The sequence below is a fragment of the Hemiscyllium ocellatum genome, chromosome 13 (genome assembly GCF_020745735.1).
Source record: "Hemiscyllium ocellatum isolate sHemOce1 chromosome 13, sHemOce1.pat.X.cur, whole genome shotgun sequence".
In the NCBI taxonomy this organism is placed as follows: domain Eukaryota; kingdom Metazoa; phylum Chordata; class Chondrichthyes; order Orectolobiformes; family Hemiscylliidae; genus Hemiscyllium; species Hemiscyllium ocellatum.
Window position 1 is genome coordinate 68741647 of NC_083413.1, and position 26852 is coordinate 68768498.

Here is a 26852-nt window from a genome sequence, read left to right on the forward strand (position 1 = left end):
AAAATGCGTTGCTGGTTAAAGCACAGCAGGTCAGGCAGCATCCAAGGAATAGGAAATTCGACGTTTCGGGCATAAGCCCTTCATCAGGAATGACTGTTGTCCTGAGCTGGGGTAGGGCTGATTGCAGGGAATGTAGGTAGCAACGCATGGCTGCAAGGGTGGAGCGGAGGATCCGGAGGGAGGTCTGTTGCTGGAGGCTTCGGATTTGTTGTAGGTACAGGTTGTCCTGGTTGGGTCCAAATTTTGGTTAACTTCTGACTCTCCTGAAATGCTAGCAAGATGCTCAATCCAAGCAATTAAGAATGGGCAAGAAATGGCTGCCTTGCCAGCAACAGGCACTTCCTATGAAAATATATTATTTTCTAAAAATTGTTATGGATACTGTTTGGTTCAAATACACACACAGAATTCTGAACCCTTTAAAATTTTAATAAAATTTTTGAACAAACTCACAACAAAAACATTTTAAAGTTGTATTTTATAGAATTCGTAAGAAAATTCAACATGTCCTGAGAAAACATGTTCCACATGATTTGATTGTTACAGTGTGTCTAATAGCACATTTATTCAGTATCAGGTATGCAGCCTAAGGCGCGGCATTTCAAATTGGAATTCAGCCTGTGCAGTTCTGAAGCCCATTCACAGTTGTCCAGGCTAATCTGAAATTGGACCCTGGCAACATGCTAGAAACACATCTAGTGCTGCTGGGGTGTTCATTCTCTAAACGAGTCATGTTGTCAGCCATTACTAAAGGTCAGCATGTATTACCCACCAAAATGAAATCCTTGAATGTTGTTGAAGCCTGTTTACTGTCATTAAATGAAGTATTGACCTTTAAAATGTTTAATTTATGAGTCAAGCCATTATTTGGCCAATTAGTGTATTGCTAATAATAGGTTTTAATGCTGTACATCAACTAATTTAACCTACAACAATGATTAGAATGTAATAAACAAATTCAACTTGATTTTGTTCAACCCAAAGTTGAATAGTGGGATTTTTGAGAAAACATCATGTCAGCATCTCAGATTTTAGAATCGCAGCAACCCTACAGTGTGGAAGCAGGCTATTTGGACCTCCTGAAGAGCATTCCACCCAGATGTACCCCATCTCTATGACCCTGCATTTCCCATGGTTAACCCACATAGCCTGCCCATCCCTGAACATGCTGAGTGATTTGGCCTCCGAGAACCTGAAGGAAATCCACGCAGACAAGGGGAAAATCTGGAAACTCCACACAGGCAGTCACCCAAGGCTGAAATTGACCCTGGGTCCCTGATACTGTAAGGCAGCAGTGCTCACCTCTGAGCCACTGTCCATTTGGACAAATTGCAGTGTTTTTTTTCTTTTAGCACAATCTGGATGCTATTTGCAGGGAAATAGCTTTTAGATCAGCTTGAAACTGGCAACATGTATTAGGAATTAAACCTTTGCAGACAGAACATAGGTGAATCCTTTTGGGCAGTTTCAGTGTCATCTCATTGGTGAGTAGGGAAAAAAAAATCAATGTAACTTCTAGTGATTGCAATGGAAACATCCCAATTACAAAAGAAATTTAGAACAATGATTTATTGTGGTCTATGTTCCCAGTTATAATGCAGCACCTACGAAGCTCTGTAGATCTTCAGTTACTCAATTTTTTAAAAATGCAGCAACCAGAAGTCTGCAAAAGAACTATGCAGTAAATCACCACAAGTATCTGTGAAAAGATAGAAGTCATGTTTACGGTTAACGTGACCCATTATTAACTCAACTTTTCTCTTCACAGATGTTGCCTGACCTTCTGAGGATTCCCAGTGCTGCTTGTTTTAATTTCAAATTTTCAGTATCTGCAGTATTTCCTTTTTGAATGAGAATTGTCCTTTTCAACTTGTGAAAACTGAACAACAATTTATATTTCCAGCTTGTTAACATTAAAATTTCACTGTATTTTCACTAATTTTAAGATCATTGCTTGAAAAAGAATTTTCTCCATTTATGACACTCTGACCACACATTTAAATTCTCGTTCTGAGCGATTTGTGCATGTTGATGGTCCTCCCTCAACAATTCTGTCTTTCATTACAGAGAACTAAATGGTTGATTTTCTCATTGTTTACAGTTACCCTCTTGGATTCTATGTCAGCTGCTGGAGACTTGGGCTGGGTGGCATATCCTCCAGAAGGGGTGAGTATACAGTATTCCTTCACTTGGAATAAGTCACCTCAAAGGACAAAGCTGTCCAAGTTTGCATCGTAACATTTACTTTGATTAGTGTTGCCTTGATAACTACCTTTTATTTAATATGCCTCCAACAAAATTGCATGTTCCCAGATTTTCAGAATTGTCGTGGCACATGTCTTCAAACAAGCATCATTATGTAGTGCTAATCTCTTGTTTTCCCCCCCCATACTCAAGGCCCATTTTACTGAGTGAGTCTGCTCCTCTGGTAAGACTTTTAAAAATTCCACCATCAAACTGTCACTTATTCTGAAATTTGAAAAATTCTGAATTCCGAAAACCAGTTGTTCCTGAGCATTTCGGATAAAGGATTGTGCACCTGTATAGGGAAAAGTCTACTAGTCACTACTTGTGGCTCCATCTTTGATACATAAGTACCAATTCTGGAGTACCGATCCTTAGGCAAAAAGAATTTCTATTTTTATAAACAAACAGTCCTGCATTACAGACCTTCAAAAGTACAAAATCACTGCTGAACATGAGACAAGTAAAGAAATAAAAAAGTTCAGAATAACAGTCCTTTCACAATAATTTAATAAATAAAGAAACAAAAAATTCAAAAAGAAAATTTTAAGACCAAGCCCGCATAGTCCATTTCACAGCTACGGGATTGAGGACCGCCCACTGCCGTCCTGTTGGACACCCCGGGCTGGATCCACCACAATGCCTAACAAAAGCCAAATGGAGTCACAGACTGAAGCTACCACAAGGAGATCAAGAGTGTGAAGTGTGGAAAGCTGTAATGTGGCTCATCAAAAGATCAAATGTTGTCCCTCAAGTTTTCTTGGAGCTTCAGTGGAGCAGTGTGAGAGACTGAGGATTTGTAAATCAGAGTGGGATTGGAAAGGAGAATTAATTCGACAACCAGTCAGGATAACAATTGTGAAATTGCTTGTAAAAGGCAATTTGCAGTTACAATGTGAGCGTCTCAATTTTGTTTGGCAGCATTGTGCAATCACAATGAGAGCCTCTGCAAGATCAAAAGAATGCAGAGGTTCACAGATGGCAATTTGTAAAAAGAATCTAAATACAGCAGAGTTAATTTCAATTTTCGATAATCTCCAGCAGTGACCCATTCTTATACAGTCAAGCCTCACTTGCTTCCATTGATAATGTGTTACTTGAGTTTAGAGGAAAAAATCGTAACCTTAACTGCTTGATGCTAAACAAAATTGGGTTGAATAGCCAGCCTGCTGCAGAAATTGCCCAAATTTTATTTCTGTTGATGCCAATGAAGAAAATCTACTGCACCATTGGGAAAATTGCTTTTTCTTTCCTTTCTCAATCCCACCTCTCTTTGTGTGTGTGTGTGTGTGTGTGTGTGTGTGTGTGTGTCCGTCCGTCCGTCCTTCTGTCCTTCTGTCCTTGTGTACGGAAGATAGTTATTGTAAGCACCCTACGCCAATACACAAAGACTGTGATCATAATAAAAGAACAACAAACTGCAAGTGATGGAAATTAGAAACAAAAACAGAAACTACTGGAAAAACTCAGCAGGTCTGGCAGCATCTGTGGAGAGAAAGCAGTGTTAATGTTTTGGGTCCAATTACTCCTCTTCCGAACTGGTAGCGAGGAAAAGGTTTTTTTAATATACAGAAGATTGGGTATAGCAGGGGAGATGGTAAATGATAGGTGGAACTAGAGCCCAAAGAGAGAAACAGTTGGTCAGACATAGGAGTAGGTAAAGGTCAGCCTGGGAAAATGAATAGTTGCCAGAAGGGATGATGAGTAGCTGACAATGGGTTGTGTGGTAGCAGGCCATGTGATGCACAAGCTGGGAGAACTCCACCTCATGTTCCACTTGTGAAAATCTGTAGCCTTCTGGACTTTAATATAGAGTTCAACAATTTTCCCATGAGGCACCTTTTCCCATGTCCTTCTACACACACAGGCGCACACAATTATATGGTCTGCTATTACCAAAGGAGAAAGTGAGGACTGCAGATGCTGGACATCAGAGTCAAGAGTGTGGTGCTGGAAAAGCACAGCAGGTCAGGCAGCATCTGAGAAGCAGAAGAATTGACATTTCGGGCAAGAGCCCTTCATCGCGTTCTCTACTGCTATTACACAAACCCATTGTCAGCTACTGATAATGGGTAAATAATTGCTCATGGGGACTAATGTTTACTCACTCTTGTCCAATTGTTTCTGTCCCTTTCTTGGCTCTATCTTCACCTATCATTTACTCTCCCTACCCTCGTACCCCTATGCCACAGTCCTTTTCCTAACTACCATCAGTTTTGAAGATGATTAACTGAACCTGAAACATTAACTCTGATTTCTCTCCACAAATGATGTTAACATTGCAGGGCAGATGTTTAATATACTTTATGTCCATCCTCCTGTGGCAAAGCTGCAAATATTAAAATTTGTTAGCAAGTCTATGGATTGGACAGCTGGATTTGAAGTAGATGACTCAAATAGCATGTTGTCTTCGATTTTGTTTTCTTGAACTCTTATTTCTGATGTTCAATACTGTAAACTAGAATTGTTTAATGGGAAAACTTGCTCATTGACTCCATGAAGGGTCAACTTGGCTCAATTGGTGGCACTGTCGGCATTAGGTTGGTGATTTAACTGATGTTTGAGGCTATAAAAACCTATTGTATGTGCCAGCTTTTGAGAGAGATGTTAAACTGAGATGGTGTCAATCTGTCACATGATTTAAGCAGGACTTTGAGAACCAAAAGGAACTCTTCAGAGAAGAACAAGGAGCACTCTCTGTTTTTCCATCAACAGTGCTTTCTGAACCAATAGCATTAAGACTGTTCTAATTGTAGAATGTTGATGTGCACAAAACATTAACCACCTCCTCCTTGAACATACAGCATAGAACATTACAGTGCAGTTCAGGCCCTTCGGCCCTTGCTGTTGCATCAACCTATGAAACCAATCTGAAATCCATCTAACCTACACTATTACATTTTCATCCATATATGTATTTGTATTTTTTAGCCAGCTCTGAGTGAACAGGATGTCTGACACTCCTGTTCTCTTTTGCCATCTGCAGAGTGAACAGAACCCCTGACACTCCAGTTTTTTTTCCTTCTTTCTTTACCCCTCATCCATATATTTATCCAGTGATCATTTAAATGTCTTTAAAGTTGGCGAGTCTACTACAGTTGCAGGCAGGGCATTGCATACCCCTACTACACTGAGTAATGAAACTACCTCTGACATCTGTCCTATATCAATTACCCCTCAATTTAAAGGTATGTTCTCTCATGCTAGCCATCACCATCTGAGGAAAAAGGCTCTTATTGTTCACCCTATCTAACCCTCTGATTATTTTATGTCTTAATTAAGTCACCTCTCAAGCTTCTCTCTAATGATAATAGCCTCATGTCCCTCAGCCTTTCCTCATGAAACCTTCTCTCCATATTGGGCAACATCCTAGTAAATCTCCTCTGAACCCATTCCAAAGCTTCCACGTCCTTCCTATAATGTGGTGACCAGAACTGTATGCTGTACCCCAAGTGTGGCCGCACCAGACTTTTGTACAGTTGCAACATGACCTCCATGGCTCCAAAACTCAATCTCTATCGGTAAAAGCTAACATAGCATATGCCTTCCTAACAACCTGGGTGGCAACTTTCACGTACATGGACTGAGGTATTTGCTCATCTACATTACCAAGGATCTAACCATTAGCCCAGCACCCTGTATTAATGATGCTCCTTTCAAAGGGAATGACCTCACTTTTTTCCACATTAAACTCCATTTGCCACCTCTCAGCTCAGCTTTGCAGCTTATCTATGTTCCTCTGTAACCTGCAACATCCTTCCGCACTATCGGGGTAGCATGGTTGCTCAGTGGTTAGCACTGCTGCCTCACAGCACCAGGGCCCCAGGTTTGATTCTATCTTCGGGTGATTGTCTGTTTGTCTGTGTGGAGTTTGCATATTCTCCTCGTGTCTGTGTAGGTTTCCTCCAGGTGTTTCGGTTTTCTCCCTCAGTCTAAAGATGTGCGGGTCAGGTGAATTGGCCATGCTAAATTGTCCCATAGTGTTAGGTGCATTAGTCAGAGGGAAATGGATCTGGATGGGTTACTCTTCAGAGGGTCGATGTAGTCTTGTTGGGCCAAATGACCTGTTTGTACACTGTAGAATCTAATCTAATCTATCCACAACTCCACCAACCTTTGTGTCATCCGCAAATTTACTAACTCATCTTTCTACGCACTCATTAGATTAGATTAGATTACTTACAGTGTGGAAACAGGCCCTTCAGCCCAACAAGTCCACACCGACCCGCCGAAGCGCAACCCACCCATACCCCTACATATACCCCTTACCTAACACTATGGGCAATTTAGCATGGCCAATTCACCTGACCCGCACATCTTTGTGACTGTGGGAGGAAACCGGAGCACCCGGAGGAAACTCATCCAGGCCATTTATAAAAATGACTAACAGCAGTGGCCCCCAAAACAGATCCATGCGGTACACCACTAGTAACTGAACTCCTGGATGAATGTTTCCCATCAACCACCACCCTCCATCTTCTTTCAGCTAGCCAATTTCTGATCCAAACAGCCAAAGCCCCCTCCATCCCATGCCTCTGTATTTTCAGCAATAGCCTTATCAAACGTCTTACTAAAATCCATATACACCACATCAACCACTTTACCCTCATCCACTTGTTTGGTCACTTTCTCAAAGAACTCTAAGGTTTATGAGGCATAACCTACACTTTACAAAACCGTGTTGACTATCCCTATTCAAATTTATTCCTTTCTAGTTGATTATAAATCCTATCTCTTATTATCTTTTACAATACGTTACCCACAACTGAATTAAGACTCACTGGTCTATAATTGTCTTTATTCCCCTTCTTGAACAAGGGGACAAAATTTGCTATCTCCAGTCTTCTAGCACTATTCCCGTAGACAATGACGACATAAAAATCAAAGCCAAAGGCTCTGCAATCTTCTCCCAGACATCCCAGAGAATACTCTGATAAACCCCATCTGGCCCAGGGGACTTACCTATTTTCACACTTCTCAGAATTGCTAACATCTCTTCCTTGTGAACATCAATCCTGTCTAGTAAAAGTAACCTGTATCTCTGTATTTTCCTCGAACATCTTTCAGTCTTTTTCCAGTGTGAATACTAATAGAAAATAGTCATTTGGAGCTTCTCCTATCTCCTCTGACTCCATGCACAACTTCCCACTACTGTCCTTGATTGGCTTAATCTTTCTCTAGTCATTCTTTTATTCCTGATATATCTATACAAAGCTTTAGTGTTTTCCTTTTAATCCTATCTGCCAACGACTTTTCATGTCACCTCCTGGCTCTTCTTAGCCACAAAAGACCTAAAGAAAGAGCTAACTTGTAACTCTCAAGTGCCCTAACTGTGCCTTCATCTCTCATCCTGGAACACCTGGATAACGAGAAATCCTATTTATTGATGACAATTCTACCTTAAACACCATAACTCCGAACAAACTCCTCTCCAAGCTTTGTCTAGCTATTACCATTATTAACAGCTAACCCGAGAATGTAGCTTTAAAAAAAAGTTTTGTGATTTACACATGAAAGAAGTGAAACTATCACTGTATTCTAACAGATGAAAGGCTTAATAGACAATCAATTTTTCAATGTATAATTTCAGTTACATCACACTGCAAATTTTTGCTATAAATTCTGTTACGATCGAGCCCTCCACAATCACCTGATGAAGGAGCATCGCTCCGAAAGCTAGTGCCCTTCCAATTAAACCTATTGGACTATAACCTGGTGTTGTGTGATTTTTAACTTTGTATATCCCAGTCCAACACCGGCATCTCCAAATCCAAACTCTGAGACTGAGGTCTCTGTAACTGGACTTCCTGCCCCATAGACTGCAATCAGTAAGAACAGGTGCCAACACCACCACCTCTGTAGTCCTCTTCACCAGTGCCCGCAAGGCTATGTACTCAGCCCCCAGTCTCCTCCTTTATACACTCATGACTGTGTGATCAAATTCTGTACCAACTCCTTTTGCAAGTTTGGTGACAACACCAATGTTATCAGTCAGATCTTGAACAACGATGTGACCAAATACAGGAAAGAAATACTGTCTTTATACCATGCCAATATGTACTCAACTGCTCCAATATCAGCAAAATGAAGGAGCTGGTCATTGACTTCAAGATGTGGAATGGGTGGCACACCCTATCTGCATCCATGGTGCTGTGGTGAAAATGATAATGAGCATCAAACTCTTGGGAGTGATCATCACTAACAATCTGTGCTGGTTCACTCACATTGATATGATGGTCAAGAAAGCACAACAACATCTCTTGTTCCTCAGGAGGCTAAGGAAATTCAGGATGTCCACAAGGACTCTGACCAATTTTTGCAGATGTACCACAGAGAGCGTCCTATCTGGATGCATCACAGCTTAGTTTGGCAACTGCTCTCCCCAAGCCCAGCAGAAACTAGAGTGTTGTATACACAGCCCAGTTGGTCATGCAGACCTGCCTTCCATCCATTGACTCCATCTATACTTCCTGCTGCTTTGGGAAAGCAATCAACATAATCAAAGATTTGTCCCATCTGGTTATACGTTCTTCCATCCTCTTCTGTTGGACAGAAGACAGACAGATTTGTATTTGCGTACAAATACATTCAATACATTTCATATCCAAAGAGCTACCCCAAGTTCCCAATTGCTTCTTGACACAGATGTGGCCAAGGTGTTTTTTTAAATTTTTTTTTGGATCAGTGATGATTGAGGGACGAGTTATGGAACTGTCATAACTTTGAGGGAACTGAGGTAGATTGGAGAGGTGAAAAACCAAATGGCATAGATTTAATGGCAGAAGAACGAAAGAAAATTCTGGGAAAACTTATTTTACTCCCAGGTTCGTGGGAAGGGGAGGTGGAGCTGTGTAGAGCAAGCTTTTTTTTGTGGAGAGCAGTGGTTGTAGGGAATATCTGTGTAAGGTAGACCTTATTTTCGAGAAAGGGGAGGGGGCATCCCTATTCAGGCTTTCCCCTTGCTGATGAACCCTACCACCAGCTTCAGATCTGCAGCCAGTTGGGTAATTGCCCACTTGACTTGGGCAGGTTAGACGTGAGGTCAGGATGGGTGAGAGAGTTCTGGAAAGGTAACCTGAGAAGAATGTTCCATAGTGATGATGTCACCTAGATTAATAGTTCAGAGGTCAGATAACCAATGAAATTTAAACTCAATCACTGTGTCTGGATTGAGAGCTGGTCTCAGTCATCGTTATTGTGATTACTTCTAAAAACCCATCTGGTTCATTTAACGTCCTGTAGGCATGAGGTGGCATTTCTTCAGCCTGAGGGCAGTGAATGTGTCCAACTCATTGTCCACAGCCTTCTGTAGCAATCAGCCACTGAGTTTCTTTAAGGGGGAGAGGTTCTTGATTAGTAAGGGGATCAAAGATGGGTGTGGGGTGGGGGTCAAAGGGGTTGAGAAATAGATCTGCCATTTTCAAAGGTTGAACAGACTTGAGAACCTGGTCTAATTCTGCTCCACCATCTTACATTATGGCAATCTACAATCCTTACCTGGTCTGGCCTACGTGAATTTCCAAACACACAGCAATGCAGTTGAATCTCAACTGCCCCTTGCAATGGCCTTTAAAAATTGATTTTAATTCTACCACTGAATGTAAGTGTCACTGACAATTCAGGATATGCAAAAAATTGCTAGTGACACCTAAATTCCATGAAAGAATTAAAACCAAATTATGGGGTCTCTACCTGCAAGCCTGCAGTGGGGAACATTTGAGTTTTGCCACTTGCCTTTGATAAAAATCAAACTGGTATAGTATAAACCTTTTTTGTAAAGAAAACAACTAGCCATCCTTGCTTGATCTGCTCAACACAAGGTCCACAATGGCCTTTATGTGATCTAACGGCCAATTTTTACTGTGTTTTCAATAAAAACATCACAAAGTTCTTTACGGCTACATTTAAAAAAGAAAATTGGATACCAAACCAGGTAAGGAGATCGTCAAAGTGTGGCCCTGGGAAAACACAGTGGGTCAGGCAGCATCTGAGGGATGCTGATCTCCACCATCTGCAGTCCTCACTCTCTCTCCAGGTAAGGAGATATAAGAGATGAGCCAACTCTTGATGAAGGGCATGGTTGAGGACTGGATTGGAGTAAGAGAGCTCCTAGGGAGGAATTTTGTTTGTTAAAATGTAAAACTTGAGAGGTGAAAACATCGATGTGTCAGTGATTAAAGTAGAGGATGTGTAGAAGGACTGAACTGGAGGATTACAGAGATCTTGGAGGAGTGTGGTCCTTGCAGAGATACAGAGAAAGGGGTACAGCCAAGTCAGATTTGAAAGCGGGAATGAAAATTTTAATTTTGAGGCAGCATTGTTGAGGGAACACGGTAATGGGTCAACAGGTTGGGATACAGGCAGACGAGTTTTACATGAGCTCCGGTTTATTGCGAATCAGCTGATGTTAAGGAGGTGGTCAAACTTGTTGTTGGAGCAGATATCTGGCTGAGAGCTCATCCCTAGGGTCAAATATGACATGTTGTGAATGGTCTGTTTCAGTCACAGTTAGCAGGGAGATAAATGAAGTCAATTTTTGTGGTCAAAGCATTTAGGGATGGGCAATAGATGTGGTCTCAGACATTGCCCACGTTTCCTGGAAGTTCTGTGCTTTAAAAAGCTTCCTGGAATAGCAGAACAGAAAATGTTGCAATCATAAGGCTTCAGTGGCTTGGATTGCTAAAATTATATGTCTGACTGTTTAGAAGCTTAAGATGTTTGCCACTCTCCTGTCCGAGCTTTCACCAGTGTATAAATGATTGATTTTTTTTTTGGCTACAGAAAAGGAGAGGAATAATACACAGGCATGAATAATCTATGGTGATATTTTGATAAAATACCTTTTACGTTTCTTCAAACATTTTAATAAGAGATTTCAGGTGACTAATGACCACACAGAGACCGCTTTTGCCAAAGTACTATGCTTGCTTGGAGTGTTAGTGAACAATCTCAAACCCACGTTGGAATGCAGGTTCTTAGCCCCTTGAAAGTGGAGTTGCAGGTAGATCGGATAGTGAAGAAGATGTTTGATATGCTTTCCATTATTGGTCAGAGCACTGAGTATAGGAATTGGGAGGTCATGTTATGGCTGTACAGGATGTTGGTGAGGCCACTTTTGAATATTGCATGCAATTCTGGTCAATCGGAAGGATGTTGTGAAACTTGTAAATCTTTTCTGAACCCTTTCGAGGATGTTGCCAGGATTGGAGGGTTCGCGCTATAGGGAGATGCTGAATAGGCTAAGGCTGTTTTTCCCTGGAGCGTCGAATGCTGAGTGGTGACCTCAGAGGTTATAAAATCAAGAGGGGCATGAATAGGATAAACAGACAAGGTATTTTCCCTGGGGTGTGGGAAGTCCAGAACTAGAGGGCATAGGTTTAGGGTGAGAGGGGAAGGATATAAAAGAGACCTAAGGGGCAACTTTTTCACGCAGAGGATAGTGTGTGTATGGAATGAACTGCCAGAGGAAGTGGTGGAGGCTGGTGCAATTACAGCATTCAAAAGGCGTCTGGATGTGAATATAGAATAGGAAAGGTTTAGAGGGATATGGGTCAAGTGCTGGCAAATGGGACCAGATTAGGTTGGGATATTTGTTCAGCATGGACTAGTTGGACCAAAGAGTCTGTTTCAGTACTGTATGTCTCTATAATTCTAATTGTCAATGCAATTACACCATTGAGTGCTTCAGAGGATTTTCTGCAAGATCTTGTTTCTAAGATGAGTGTACTTGAGCTCAGTTGAGTTTGTTCTTGAGCCACGTGCATATTTTTGCAAAGAGACATCTTGGATGCTTTTAGCATCGTTTTATAAGCTGAGGATAGTTCAAAATATCTTGCATAGGTACAGGCGTAGGCTGCTCTGCCATTGAATATGATCATGTCTGACTGAACAGTTCAATACCTTTTTGGCAAAAGTGAGGACTGCAGATGCTGGAAATCGGAATCTAGATTAGAGTGGTGCGTCCGAGGAGCAGGAATATTGACGTTTCAGGCAAAAGCCCTTCATCAACACCACTCTAATCTAGTTCAATACCTTTTACCCACTTAATTCCCATAATCCTTTACACTATAGATAATCAAAAATGTATGAACCTATACTTTAACTGCACTGAAGGATTAAGCTCTCCCAGCCCAATGGGACAGAGAATTCCAAAGATTTGCCATCCCTTGTGTTCACATGTTTCTCCCCCTATTTGTCCTAAATGGCAACTCCTTTTTGATGTGTCAATTATACACCCTGATTCTAGACTAGCATCTGAAGGGAGACATTTTACTTGCTACTGCCCTGTGTATCTTCTCACGTATTTTGTTTCAACGAGATCACCTCCCTTTCTTTGAAATACTGAAGTGTACAAGCCCAATTTACCTAACCTCTATCGATAGAATAATCATGCCATCCCAGTAACAAGTGCAGTGAACCTTCTGTTGCACTTCCTTTTTATGACGATAATATCTTTCCAGTTAAAACCTCTGTTGTAATTTAGCAAACTTGGCCACTGAAATAAGTGACAGGATTGTCCATTTATGATTTGAAGCTTGAATCTTGGTCCAGGCCTAAGAGGATGCATCTGCAGTTCTCTGTTATTAATCTGAAAGAACCTCTGATCAGGGAGCTTTCCTTCAATGGTTTACAGAATTTGGCAATTCTTGACTGAGTGCAGGCCTCTAAAGTGGTTCTTGACCCTATAATTTTATCACTCCAAGATGAAAGTGAGATTTCTGGCACCACCAGAGCAGACATATTAATTGTAATGAAAAGAGATGTGACCTTTTATGTACTCTGCCGGCCACGCAAGGGATTATACTTTAAGCAATCTGACACACCAGAAAGGGCTTTAAGTTTAATATTGGTTTGTTGTTCAAGAAGAAGCAAAAGTGATATTTATACAGTTGGGATCATTGAGTGATGCTTACCCGGCTTAATCAAAGTGAAGCTCCCTGGATGGGAAAGTTAATTATAGATTAATTGCAGGACGACTCGCTTTCCGCAATGAAAAATACAATTTGAATAAATGTTGAAGTTGTACTAAAGTAGCATCAATGAGGCTGGAAAATTCCTTGAAAACAAACAAATACACAGAGTCATAGAAATGTACAGCATAGAAACAGTCCCTTCGGTCCAACTCGTCCGTGCTGACCAGATATCCCAACCTAATCTAGTCCCACCTGCCAGCACCCGGCCCATATCCCTTCAAAAAATTCTTATTTATATACCCATTCAGATGCCTTTTAAATGTTGCAATTGTACCAGCCTCCACCACTTTCTTTGGCAGCTCATTCCATACACGTACCACCCTTGCCGTGAAAAAGTTGCCCCTTTTTATATCTTTCCCCTCTTCCCCAAAGCCTATGCCCTCTAGTTCTGGACGTCCTACACCCCAGGGAAGAGATCTACTTATCCTATCCATTCCCTTCAAGATATTATAAACCTGTGAGGTCACCCCTCAGCCTCTGACGCTCCAGGGAAAACAGCCCTAGTCTATTCAACCTCTCCCTATGTCTCAAATCCTGCAACCCTGGCAACATCCTTGTAAATCTTTTCTGAACCCTTTCAAGTTTCACAACATCTTTCTGATAGGAAGGAGATCAGAATTGCACACAATAAAGCAAAAGTGGCCTAACCAATATCCTGTATAGCTGCAACATGTCCTCCCAACTCCTGTACTCAATACTCTGACCAATAAAGGAAAGCATATCCAACACCTTCTTCATTATTCTATCTTCCTGCGACTCTACTTTCAAGGAGCTCTGAACCTGCACTCCAAGGTCTCTTTTTGTTCAGCACCAGTCCCTAAGACCTTACCGTTAAGTGTATAAGTTCTGCTAAGATTTGCTTTCCCAAAATGCAGCACCTCTCATTTATCTAAATTAAATTCCATCTGCCCCTTCTTAATCCATTGGCCCATCTGATCAAGATCTCATTGTAATCTGCTGTAACCTTCTTCATTATCCACTATATCTCCATTTTTGTTGTCATCTGCAAACTAACTAACTATACCTCTTATGATTTAGAGATGCCGGTGTTGGACTGGGGTGTACGAAATTAAAAATCACACAACACCAGGTTATAGTCCAACTAGCTTTCGGAGTGCCGCTCCTTCATCAGGTGGTTGAGGAGGGCACGATTGTAAGGCACAGAATTTATAGCAAAAGTTTATAGTGTGGTGTAACTGAAATTATACATTGAAAAATACCTTGATTGTCTGCTGAGTCTTTAATCTGTTCGAATACCATGGTAGTTTCACCTCTTTCATGTGTAAATCACAAAACTTACTTTTAAAAAGTTGTATTCTCAGGTTAACTTTAACAATTGGTGTTAGCTAGACAATATGTTGAAAATGTTAACCCCTTGTGTTCTCTGTCTAACAGAGTTAACTCTGTTATCTCACTTTTTAGATTAGAATCAATCTAAACATCATGGCATAGACAGAAAACACAGGGGGCTAACACCTTCAACATATTGTCCAGCTAACACCAATTGTTACAGTTAACCTGAGAATGCAACTTTTTAAAAAAATGTTTTGCGTCCTCCACAACCACCTGATGAAGGAGCAGCGCTCCGAAAGTTAGTGTGCTTCCAATTAAACCTGTTGGACTATAACCTGGTGTTATGTGATTTTTAACTTTATACATCTTATGCTCACATCCAAATCATTTAGATAAATGTTGAAAAGTAGTGGACCCAACACCGATCCTTGTGACACTCCACTGGTCACAGGCCTCCAGTCTGAAAAACAACCTTTTACCTCTGTCTTCTATCTTTGAGCCAGTTCTTTATCCAAATGCTAGTTTGTCCTGCATTCCATGAGATCTAACTTTGCTAACCAGTCTCCCATGGGGAACCTTGTCAAACGCCTTACTGATATCCATACAAGTCATGTCCATCGCCTTGCCCTCATCAATCCTCTTTATTACTTCTTCAAAAAAACACAATCAAGTTTGTGAGACATGATTCCCCACGCACTAATCAGTACTTGCCTTTACAAACTCATGTACATCCTGTCCCTCAAGATTCCCTCCAACAACTTGCCCATCGCCAATGTCGGGCTCATTGGTCTATAGTTTCCTGGCTTGTCCTTGTCACCCTTCTTAAACAGTGGCACCACATTAGCCAACCTCCAGTCTTCCGGCAACTTACCTGTGACTATCGATGATACAAATATCTCAGCAAGAGGCCCAGCAATCACTTCCCTAGCTTCCCACAGAGTTCTAGGGTACACCTGATCAGATCCTGGGCATCTCCCTGGGCTCCACCCCACCCCATTCATCTTATTAGGTTAAATCCTCCCGAGCAGCTCTAGCAAATTTCCCTGCCAGTATATGAGTCTCCTTCCAATTTAGGTGAGATCCGTCCTCCTTGTACAAGTTACATCTACCCCAGAAGAGATTCCAATGATCTAAAATTGTAAATCCTTCTCTCATACACCAACTCCTCAGCCATGCATTCATCTGCTCTGTCCTCTTATTACTACCCTCACTAACTCATAGCACCGGGTGTAATCCAGATATTACTACTCTCAAGGAACTCCTTTTTAAATTCCTGCCTAACTCTCTATTCTCCCTTCAGAATTTTCTCCTTTTCCCTTCCGATGTCGTTGGTTCCAATGTGTACAATGACCTCCTGCTGGTCCCTCTCTCATTTTGAGACCATTCTGCATCCTCTCTGAGGCATCCTTGATCCTGGTACCAGAGAAACAACACACCATTCTGATTTTTCTCTAGTGGCCACAGGAACGTCTGTCTGTGCCTCAGACTGGAGTCCCTTAACACAATTGATCTCTTGGAACCCGACATACCCCTAATTGCATTAGAACCAGTCTCAATACCAGAAACTTGGCTGTTCGTGCTACGTTCCCCTGAGAATCCATCACCCCCTACATTTTCCAAAACAGCATACTTGTTTGAAATGGGGATAGCCACAGAAGACTCCTGCACTACCTGCCTACCTATCTTACTTTTCCTGATGTTAATCAATCTTGGTGACTGTATCTGCAACTTTTCTCCCTTCCTATAACTGCCATCCATCACACCCCCTTGCTCTAGTAGATTCCTCATTGCCTCTAACTGTCTCTCCCCACTGATCCATTTGATTTGATAGGATTCACACCAATAGCATTTATTGCAGATATAATCCTCAATAACACGTAAACTCTCCCTGAGCTCTCTCATCTGACAAGAGCATATCACTGTACTAAAGGACATTTTTGCTTCTTTCAATCTACAGACCCAGAAAATAGCACTGTATTTTTTTTTCTCTGCAAAACACTACTCTCGGCTAATTTAATATTTCTGGCTTATATTTTTAATTATAAACAAAGAAAAAATTCCTTTAAATAAAAATAAATTTGTAAGATCTGCAGAATTTATGGCGACAGATTAGATATAGTGGTGTACTGAATGAAAAATATTTGGTGTCTTGATTATAATTATGTTGTTTTTGTAAAATAAAACTCATGAGGCTGGAACTGAGGCCCTAACTCTCAAACTGAGGCTACCCTAACCTCCCATTCTCTCAACTAATACTGATCTACAAGTTTCTCTCTCATCTCCTGTTTCCTCCCTCACCATCTTGAAAACGATGCCTGGTGATAAAGCACCTTGAAGAAACAAATGCTTACTGAGAACTCTCGAGTTTCCACAAAGTTCACTCCTGCTGAAGATACCAACCACCAATTAAACAACTATAGTCTCCAGTCAAAATCTACTACCTCCAGGACTCGAATGACTTTTACATTTTGTAACCTTGTTTTCTTTTCCCTGCCTGTACCAAGCACTGCCTTTTATTTAACCTTTTGATCTGTGTATCTGCGTGTGATGTGGTGTTTTATCATTTTTCTCATGGTTACAGTAATGTTGAAATTACTCTTTGTTCAAAAAAATCTCTTGGAATTGGCCACTTAATTTTGACTTCTGTCCACTATTTTGCTCAAACCATGGGCGGCACGGTGGCACAGTGGTTAGCACTGATGTCTCACAGCGCCTGAGACCCGGGTTCAATTCCCGACTCAGGCGACTGACTGTGTGGAGTTTGCACGTTCTCCCCGTGTCTGCGTGGGTTTCCTCCGGGTGCTCCGGTTTCCTCCCACGGTCCAAAGATGTGCGGGTCAGGTGAATTGGCCATACCAAATTGCCCGTAGTGTTAGGTAAGGGGTAAATGTAGGGGTATGGGTGGGCTGCGCTTCGGCGGGTCGGTGTGGACTTGTTGGGCCGAAGGGCCTGTTTCCACACTGTAAGTAATCTAATCTAATCTAATCATGATAATTTCATGCTAAAAGAAATAAAATAAAAAGGATCTTTGTTGCAACCAACTGAGATAGGGGTTTAAAAAAAAGGGAGCTAAGTTACCCTTCTTTCACCTGGTCATAACAGGTTGTATGAACTAATTTGTAATTTTCATAATTTATTTTAGTTCCAGTTTTCTGTCCTAATGTTTATGCTTTGGGATTAATCCTATTTCCAGAACATAAAGAAATGATTCCTCCTTTCTCGCAAACAACAAATACAGGAAAAAAAACTTTTCCTTTTGCTTCCCTTCCTTTCCAAGACCAAAAGAATTCTGGGTTACTAAGAAGCTTTCCAATAATTGAAAATTAATTAGCTCCTTTGTCTACTGGGACTGGTACGTATACTGACAAATGTAGCTGCATTCTTAATCAGCTTCAGCCATTTTGCATAATCTTTCGATTGACTGAAATTTTGAACTTCCAATGTTTCCTTTCACGTGGAGGTTTCCACAGGACAATTCTATAATGCTTCATTGCATCACTATAAGTTTGAAGAGACCACTGAAGCAAATATTGCAATTACTTTGTTTTCCCTTTTTAGTAAATTGACCAAGTAACGATAGTCAGTGAATGTTAGCAATCTATTCATTTCAGGAGAATCTCATAGCTGGCCTCAATTTGATTTTCGCTACACATCAACACTTGGACCCTTTCAGCCACTGTATAGATGTGAGCAGTGACTGATCTGTTTAGCATTCATTGTGGCTTAGTAGTTGCCATTTTAAGTCCAGTCCCACTCCAGAGATTTCAATCCAGAGACAAAGTTTCACATTGACATTGCGATATACTAGCAAGGGAGTGGTGCATTCCTGGAAGCAAAGTCTTGAGGTGCGTTATTATGCCGGGTTATGCTTAGAAATCAGCTAGAAGCCTATGTCATACTATCTGCACTTCAAATGTACCTAATTGTCTTTGGAATTTCCTAACATCCTGAAATTAACAATAAAAGTATCAGTCATTGTTCTTTTGCTAGTGCAGGGGCTCTGAAAGCTATTGTTCTGTTCAATTGTCACCTCAGCTGATCTCCGTTTAGGAAGCAAACTCTGATGTTCTGGCCTGTAGGTCTTTGCATTATATCGGTTTGTGACTTACGTTCTTATTCAAAATGTGACAACAGGCGAGGCTGCAGGATAGCTTTGACACAGTCTGGATCAATTTATCTGAAACCAACTCCATGGCAATTGAGAGTTAAATTGAAACTCAGTTAGCAGAAATTGTGGTGTTATAGTTTCCAATGGCCAATACCTACTGTTTAGTGTAGTTTAGAGATGAATAAAAGTGTTAATTCCTCTTTACATCATTATCCTTTCATGCATAATGAACTAGAATCATGGTCATATGAAAGAGACAGTAAGCTTTTTATTTGTCATGTCTATCATATACAACTGATGCAGTAAAAACGAGACCGTGTTCCTCCAGGATAGAGGGTGGTACATGATCATACAAACTGCACATTCATACACAGCATAAAGTGATAAGAAGTGCAAAACACGCAAGTTACGGTGTAATAGAAAAATGATAAATAATGGATATTTTTCTAGCAGCAATTCAAAGTCATGCAAAGAATTTCAGATGGGAAAAGTCCAATCATACAGTGTTATGGAGCCTGATGGCTTGGGGGAAGAAACTGTTGCACAGTCTGCTCATGAGAGACTGAATGCTTCGGTATCTTCTGCCAGATGGCAGGAGGGAGAAGAGTTTGAGTGAGGGGTGTCTGGGTCTTTCACAATGTTTGTAGCCTTTCAGATGCAGCGTGTGGAGTAAATGCTGGAATGGAGGGAAAAAAGACTCTGATGATCTCCTCAGCTGTCCTCACTATCCGTTATAGGGTCTTATCATCCGAGACGGTGCAATTCCCAAACCAGACAGTGATGCAGCAGCTCCGGGTACTCGCAATGAACCCTCTGTGGAATGTGGTGAGGGTGGGAGGTGGGCTTCCCTCCACCTGCACAGAACGTAAAGACACTACTGGGCTTTCTTGGCTATAGAACTCGTATTGAGGGTTCAGGTGAGATTCTCTGCCAGGTATACGCCGAGAAATTTGGTGCTCATCACAATCTCCACAGGGGAGTTGTCGACGTCTACTGGAGAATGAATGCTCCTTACCTTCTTGAAGTCAACAACCATTTCTTTCGTCTGGTCCATGTTCAGAGACCGGTTGTTGGCTCTGTACCAGGGACAATACAAAGGCACAAACCACTAACCAGGAGAGTATTGTATTCATCTCGATTCATATGTCACAAATCAGTGTTGTCTGGCCCATTGTTACAAAATATTATCTTATTTTCAGTTAATTAGGTAGCACTTATTTCTACCATGTATTCAATGAGACCATTCCCATTTTTACTCACAGAATAGAGGGGAGGCGATGAGCTAGTAATATTATTACTGGACTGTTAATCCAGAAACCCAAGTATTGTTTTGAGGACCTGGGTTCAAATCCAGCCCCAGAAAGATGGTGGAATTTGAATTCAACTAAAATCTGGAATTAAGAGTCTAATGATGACCACGTGCAAACATTGTCAAGTGATGGAAAAGTCTAATGTCCTTTTGGGAAGGAAACTGCCATCCTTACCTGGCCTACGTGTGACTCTAGACCCACAGCAATGTGGTTGACTTTTAACTTCCCTGTGCACAATAACTGTTGGTATAGTCAGCAAAGCCATCATCTATGAATTGAATTTTAAAAAATACACTTAGTTGTCTAACCCAAGAGTTCAAAAGAACGATTTTTGTTTAATCCAAAGTGTTGATTGACGTTATCTAAGTGGCATCTTGCACAGGCCTATAGAATGACTACACCCTTTTTTCTCCTCAATCTCCATCTTCAATCATGTGGCAAGTACCATCAGGTCAGAATCTTTGTGCAACTTGTGTCAAAAGCACAATAATTTAGCGGTAAACTGTCTGTTATATGTCTCACGCGCTGTGTGCTGCTGCCTAGCTTCCTGAACGGGGAGCAGACTTAGCAAGTGCTCATTGTGTTAATACCATTGAATGGGGTGGGGGGAGGGGTAGAGAGGCTTTAGCACTGCTGCTGGTCCCTTACACAGAAGTGTGTGTCTGCTCAGAAACAAACCCTGAGACAGAGAGAGGGAGTAAGGCAGGCAGAGCATGGAAAAAGGAAACTTCAGAAAACTCCGAGCCCCAGAGGAGAAGTATTGAATCAATTAACTGACTAATCGATTATCCGAGCAAAATAGTGCCCGTCCAGCTTGTTCTAATAATCAAGGTTCCTCTGTAATAAGAAAAAAGATTAGCATGGGAATACAGAGTTTTAAAAGTCCAGAATGAGAATAAAAAGTCTTGAAAGTACTCAAGTTATAGTCCTTTTCCAATGTGAGTCTATGCCCGCTGGGCTTGAGAAAATGAAGCCATGTTGCTCCATGCACTGGCCTCCATCCAGGACTCTCTCAGCCCCAACTCTAGGATCTGGCCATGACTCGTCTCCATTCTCCAGGTAGGACAGAGTAGTTTACGTCAAAAGTTGGGGTGGTAGCCGGGTTGAAGAAGAGAAACTGGTGCGAAGAGGAACAAAAAGAAAGGAAAAGGAACTGCGAGCAGAGGAGCTCCGACTGGAGCATCTTGGCCTGCTGCCATCTTGTATCACAGTGCCATTATGTGACTTGATAGAAAAAAGGTTTCAGGCTTCATCTTACTGTGGCCATTTGCAGCATGACATGCTGAGGGAATCTCACAATCATTTGCTCAGTATTATGCAAGACTTGGCAATGCCTGTGGTTGGAGTACTTGTGAACACCAGGAGTTGTAATAAATGTCTGTTGAATCTTTCTGTACAGTGTTACTCACGTATAATTCTTATATTACGGGAGATAATTCAAGTTTTGCCGTATTGATTCAAATACACTGCTTGAGATTTAAAAAACAGCCCTTCATTGCATCTATAAGAGATAGTGAGGGCAGAATCAATCATTACTCTTTTGCTTTCTGTCTCCAAAGGGAGCATGAAAGTAGGTGAGCAGACTAGTTCAATACATATAAAAAAAGCTTTGCTATATTCAGTCTCCAAGTTCAAAGGCAACCTGCTTGGCTTGCTTCCACTGAAGGCTATTGTTGCAATGGATCTCCAGACATTGAGAAGATAAATAATCATTTACTGAGTAGGCATCAAAGGTTGACAAGTGCAGCAGCAGTTACATAATAATATTGAGCTGCCACTGCAGTTTTCAATCTTAGCTTCCCCCTTCAGCATCCAAAGCTAAAGTACAATTCCAACAATGTTCCCCTTTTGCTTTGTCTAATTTCAATAAGTCAGAAACAGAGGCTGTCTGACAGTAAGACAATTAAGCAGCAGGGGGTTGGAGGAAATGTCTGGATTTGAATTGTTCAGTGTTACTTATAAACAGCACATATTGACTTTTGAGTGTACTGAATGAAGAAACTGGTCTTTTTACTGCTTCTCATTTCAATCAGTCTAAAAAATATTAAAAGCCAATCATTAAGTATCTCAATGTCTGTTACCATCCATACTATTACTGCACACTGGTAAGAATGATCTGAGTTCACCATACTCCAAAGTTAAGAACCAGTGAACCCATTTCTGTACAGACTTTTAATGAAGCTGTCAGCTGTGGCTTAGTTGGTTGTGCTCTTGCCTTTTGAGTTGGAAGGTCCAAAGCCAATCGAGGCTGATGTTCCAGTGCAGTGTTGTGGCTGTATGGTCAGAGGTGCTGGCCTTCGGCTAATAAAAGCCCTACACAGTCATTTTTGCTATAACGCGTTAGTTCTGTTCTCGTGCGACCCCGTGTTATGAGAAAATCGTGTAATAGCAGCACCATTTAAACTAATAAGCCAGGATCACATTATAACCAATACACTTTTAAAGCTCATGCTTTAGAAACAGTGTCCCGAATTCACCAATCGTGTTATAGCGAATTCGCATTAACATAATGCACGTTATAGTAGAACAACCTGTACTTTCTTTCAGGTGGAAGTAAAAATTCTCATGGAACCGCTTTGAAGAAGAGCAGTCACTTTAGCAATATTTTTCCCTTAAATTAACATCGTAAAAACAAATGATGAAATTGCAGTTTGTGGCAGTTTGTTGTGCATCCTGCTGTACACAGTAGCTTTTCAAAAGTGCAAGATAAATGCAAGTCATTTTAGTTTTCTCAATGCCTTCATTTTTCAGATGTCTGCTGCAGTTGCACTCTATAGACCTGCTCTTCCTGAATTTAGTACATATTTAGATATATGGCAAGTGGCTGGTTAGATGTTTAGTATGACAAAGGACCTTGCATTTCTTTCCTTCTCATTCATGGCTGTGTTGCACAAATGGATAAGGTTCAGACAAGTGCTAAATTTTGTCGATATATAAGACCTTGCTAATGTCTTAGTTAGAATATTGCTGCTTCAATCCCTTAATATCTTGGGGGTATTAAAATTTTGGAAAGCATGTGGAAGATGGTGACAAGATTAAATTCCTGTTTAATATCCTTTACTTGCCCAGATAGACTCAAGTTTAGTTGCTATACTGCAAAAAAGTGTGGACATAGGCTGTTTTGATTATAAAATAGTGAAAGATTGAAATTGTGTTCACTTACATTGGACTTTGTAATGATGTGGAAAATGATGTAGATAGTTAAGTAATCTTTACCTTGTAATTCTTCGGGGTCATTGGACCTGAAACGTTGACTCTGCTTTCTCTCCACTGTTCCTACCAGACCTGCTGAGTTTCACCAGCAATTTCTGCTTTTGTGGCTGAAAACGTTCTTTCGTGATGCTAGAACTTCTGGTGGAGGCAGAGATGGAACACTCATTCGACAGTTTTGGTTGAAAGTAATTGGAAATACTTCAGCTTAGTCTGTTTGCACTGAAGTACTGGGTCGCTCTGTTTTTGAGGATGGGAATATATGTAGAGCCTCCTCATTCAGCAAGCTATTTAATTGTCCACCATCAATCATGTCAAGATGTGGCAAGACTCCAGAGATTACATGCAAGCCATTGTTTGTAGAATTTCTCAACTGTGTCTATCACTTGTTGTTTATGACTAATCTTTTTGTAGCACTAAGGTTGCTGCCTCTTACAGATATGCCTGGTGCTGTCCCTGGCATGTTCTCCTGTACTCTTCATTGCCACCAAACCAGGGGATTAACCTTGGTCAATGAAAGAGTGACTGGGCGGGTGGGTGGGTGGTAGAATATGTCAGGTCACGAAGTTGCAGATTGTGTACAAATCTGCTGCAGATGGTGCATTATTCTTAAGCAGCTCAATCTGTTGAAGTCTATCCTGTTTAGCTTGGTCATAGTGTCACACAATATGTGTTTCTAAGAAATTTCCGGGAAGCTAGGGAAGAGATTCCTGGGCCCCTTGCTGAGATATTTGTATCATCAACAGCCACAGGTGATGTACCAAAATACTGGAAGTTGTCTAATGTGGTGACATTATTTAAGAAAGGCTGTAAGGAAAAGCCAGGGAACTATACATCGATGAGCCTTACATCAATGGTGGGAAAGGTGATGGGGGATATTCTGAAGGATAAGATTTACATGCATTTGGAGAGGTGACGACTAATTAGGGATAATGAACATTGGTTATTGTATGGGAAATTGTGTCCCACTAGCTTGATTGAGTGTTTTGAAGACGTGACAAAGTAGACTGATGAAGGCAGAATGGTAAATGCTGTCTATATGGACTTCAGCAAAGCTATTGCCAAGGTTCCACACGGTAGATTGCTTTATAAGGCTAGGTCACATGCATAGTTCACTGCTTTTCATCATTTAAATAAATGATTAAATGTGAATATAGGTGGCATAGTTAGTAAATCACCAAGAAGTGACAGGTGAGGTTTGATTTAGATAAATGTGAGGTGTTACATTTTGGTAAGGCAGACCAGGACAGGACTTATACACTTAATGGTAAGGCCCTGCTGAAGAACAGAGACCTAGGGGTGCGGGTACATAGTTCCTTGAAGGTGGAATCGCAGGTAGACAGGATGGTGAAAAAGGCGTTTGGCACAGTTGCTTTCATTGGTCAGAACTTTGAATATAGGCATTGGGATGTTGAGTTGCTGCTGTACAGTGCATTGGTGAGGTTGCTTTTGGTTTACTGCATACAGTTCTGATCACCCTTTTATAGGAAAGATGTCGTTAACGTGAGAGAATGCAGAAAAGATTTACAAGGATGTTGCTGGGACTGGACAGTTTGAGCTATAGGGAGAGACTGATGCATCTGCAGTTAGCAGGTTGGTGAGAATGTGTTCAAGTAAGTTTTTTTTTATGCTTTTGTTTTTTTTTGTTAATTCCTTCAACGCCACCACCTGTGTCATGGTCAAGAAACTGTGTCCTTTAGGTCTAACAGCTCAATGTGTGGCGCTTCTGTACTCTTGCCACTTGGAGTGCCTCCTCCATGTGATGATTAACATAGAGGAGTGTCGAGTGTTCATCAGGGGGTGGATGGTACAGGATAATCAGTAGGAGGCTTCCTTGCCCTTGTTTGACTTTGATACCTACAAAGTCAATGTTGAGGACTTCCAGAGCAACTCTCTCTTATCTGTATACCACTGTGCTGCCACCTCTGCTGGATTGGTCCTGCCGGTGGGACAGGACATATTCAGAGTTGGCAATGGTGGCATCTGGGACATTGCCTGTAAGTGAATTTTGAGAAGATTAGTAGCTCAGGTTGAGGTTCTGGATGTGGGTTTGCTCGCTGAGCTAGAGGGTTCATTTTCCGATGTTTCGTCCCCATACTGGGTAACATCATCAGTAAGCCTCCGGATGAAGCACTGGTGGTATGGCCCGCTTTCTATTTATGTGTTTAGGTTTCCTTGCATTGGTGACATAATTTCCTGTGGTGACATCACTTTCCTCATTGTGTGGTAAATGGGATTCAAGTCAATGTGTTTGTTGATAGAGTTCCAGTTGGAATGTCATGCTTCTAGGAATTCTCGTATATGTCTCTGTTTGACTTGTCCTAGGATGGATATGGTGTCCTTCCTCATCTGTATGTAAGGATACTAGTGAGAGTTGGTCATGTTGTTTTGTGGCTAGTTGATGTTCATGTATCCTGGTGGCTAGTTTTCTGCCTGTTTGTCCAATGTAGTGTTTGTTACAGTTCTTGCGAGGTATTTTGTAAATAACAACAAGAAAACTAATGTAATTTACAAAATAACTTGCAAGAACTGTAACAGCACATTTATCCTGGGACAGGCTAAGCAAAGACATGCCAGAGAATTCCTAAAGGCCTGGCACTCCAACCACAACGCCATAAACAAACACATAGATCGAGATACCATCTATCAACCCCTCAGAAAATGAACAGGAAATGACATCACCACAAACCCCAGGAACCCCATCCAGGACTAACGTATAAATAGAAAGCAGGAGACAACAGCTTTGCTTCACTTGGAGGTTGCCACTGATGATGTTACCTATCCAGGTAATGAAACATCTGGATATCAAACCTACAGCTCAGCGAGCAAACCTACACCCTAAACAGTTCTCCCAACTTTAGCACTAGCCCTCAGATGTTAGTAAAGAGGACTTTGCAGGGTTGATCGGGCTATGTTTCCTGTTTCTGATGTCAAATGGTCCATCTAGTTTCTGTCTGTTTTGTTTTGAAACTTTCTAGCAATTGTTATAACTGAGTGCCTTGCTAGGTTATTTCAGAGAGAAATTACGTAGACATTCGAAGAGTACAGCACAGGAATTGGGCCTTCGGCTCACCGTATCCATATGGCCATGATACCATTCTGAACTAATCCCACTTGCCTGCACATGGTCCATATCCTGCTATTCCCTGACAGTTCTTATGTTTGCCTAATTTCCTCTTGAACATTGCTATCATACCTGCTTCTATCATGTCCTCTGGCAGCATTTTCTAGGCACAGACCACGCTCTGTGTAAAAGACAAACCTGCCCTGTTTGTCTCCTTTAAAAATTTCCCCTCTCACCTTAAACCTATGTCTCCCAGTATTTGACATTTCCGCCCTGGGAAAAAGACTCTCTAACCATCCAGGAGAAAGTGAAGACTGCAGATGCTGGAGATCAGAGCTGAAAATGTCTTGCTGGAAAAGTGCAGCAGGTCAGGCAGCATCCAGACAACACATTTTCATCTCTAACCATCCACCCATCCATGTCTCTCATAATTTAGTATCCTTTTATCATATCACCCCACAGCCTCTGACCCGTTAGCGAAAATAGTCCAAGTTTATCCAACCTTTCCTTATAGCTAATACACTCCAATCCAGGCAGCATCCTGAAAAGTATCTTTTACATCCCTCCAACGCTTCCGTATCCTTCCTATGGTGCGGTGACCAGAATTGTACACAGATACCACAAATGTGACCTCATTAAATATTTACACA

General features: G+C 41.3%; 1 protein-coding gene across 1 annotated transcript in view; it reads left to right on the plus strand.

The window, feature by feature from the left end:
• The first annotated feature begins 2106 nt into the window (after positions 1-2106).
• epha4b (eph receptor A4b) overlaps positions 2107-26852 on the plus strand; it is a 317518-nt gene continuing 292772 nt past the window's right edge. Inside the window, exon 1 of the mRNA XM_060834906.1 lies at positions 2107-2166. Coding sequence (XP_060690889.1) covers positions 2119-2166 — 48 coding nt within the window. The 5' untranslated portion in view covers positions 2107-2118. The remainder of the gene's footprint in view (positions 2167-26852) is intronic.